We start from the raw sequence: 942 nt of genomic DNA on the forward strand, positions 1-942 counted from the left end.
CTGTCTGAAGATGTGCATTTGACAACAACCACAGTACTGACAGACTGCTATGTTAAATCCCAAAAATTGATTCTTTGCACTGTCACATATAAATTCCTTACTTTAAGTGAGAATCAAGGGAATTTAGTTTGTGGTGCTTACCAATCAAAAATTGCAGAGAAAACCTGGGTTTTCTTTCCATTGTTGTTTTGTAATTTGGGTGAACTGACCTGATAAGCTTTGTTTTTAACCTTATACTAACGACTCTGTCACTTTGAAGGTCTCTGTCTGATCATCGTCACCTTGGGTAAGTTTATAACATGTATTAATAATGATCAACAGTCTTACTAGGAGATAAATAATGTCAATAAGTGACCGGTTGTTTGTAAACAGGAATGTAATATATATAATTGATGTCTTCAAAAACAAATTAAAACCATCATGATTTTCTTCCATGTCTCAGCCTCTTCCTCCAGGCTGGTGTGTTACTATAACAGCTTGGCTGAAGACAGAGCGGAGTACGGGAAGTTCACAGTTTCAGACATTGATCCAAACAAGTGCACCCATCTGATCTACGCCTTTTCTGACATTAATAACCAACATGAGCTGGTCCCCAGCAGAGCAACTGACATACAACAGTATGAGGCCTTTAATGGACTCAAAACCAGGTCAGTGCATCAGCCTATTAATATTGTGGAAATGAGGATGAATTTTTTTATTTTGCTAATTAATATTTTTTTGTTTATATTAAATAATTACTACTTTTATGCTCCCACAGAAATCCACTGCTCAAAACCCTGTTGGCGGTTGGTGGCCTGACCTTTAACACACAAAAGTGAGTTACTTTCAAGAGCATTTGGGCCTTTTTGTGTCAGTGCAAAGACAAGTGTAAGCAACATTTCAATATCTTGTTATTTTCCTGACCATGACTCTTGCTTTGCCAGTTCATGTGGTATTTTTGTG

At 37.0% G+C, this 942-nt stretch overlaps 1 protein-coding gene across 1 annotated transcript in view; it reads left to right on the plus strand.

The window, feature by feature from the left end:
- Positions 1-942, plus strand: part of LOC126402348 (chitotriosidase-1-like) — a 17,917-nt gene that overhangs the window by 718 nt on the left and 16,257 nt on the right. The window contains exons 2-4 of the mRNA XM_050064249.1: positions 260-286; positions 443-647; positions 758-814. Of these exons, the coding sequence (XP_049920206.1) occupies positions 260-286; positions 443-647; positions 758-814 (289 nt within the window). The remainder of the gene's footprint in view (positions 1-259; positions 287-442; positions 648-757; positions 815-942) is intronic.

The sequence above is a fragment of the Epinephelus moara genome, chromosome 16 (assembly GCF_006386435.1).
Source record: "Epinephelus moara isolate mb chromosome 16, YSFRI_EMoa_1.0, whole genome shotgun sequence".
NCBI lineage: Eukaryota > Metazoa > Chordata > Actinopteri > Perciformes > Serranidae > Epinephelus > Epinephelus moara.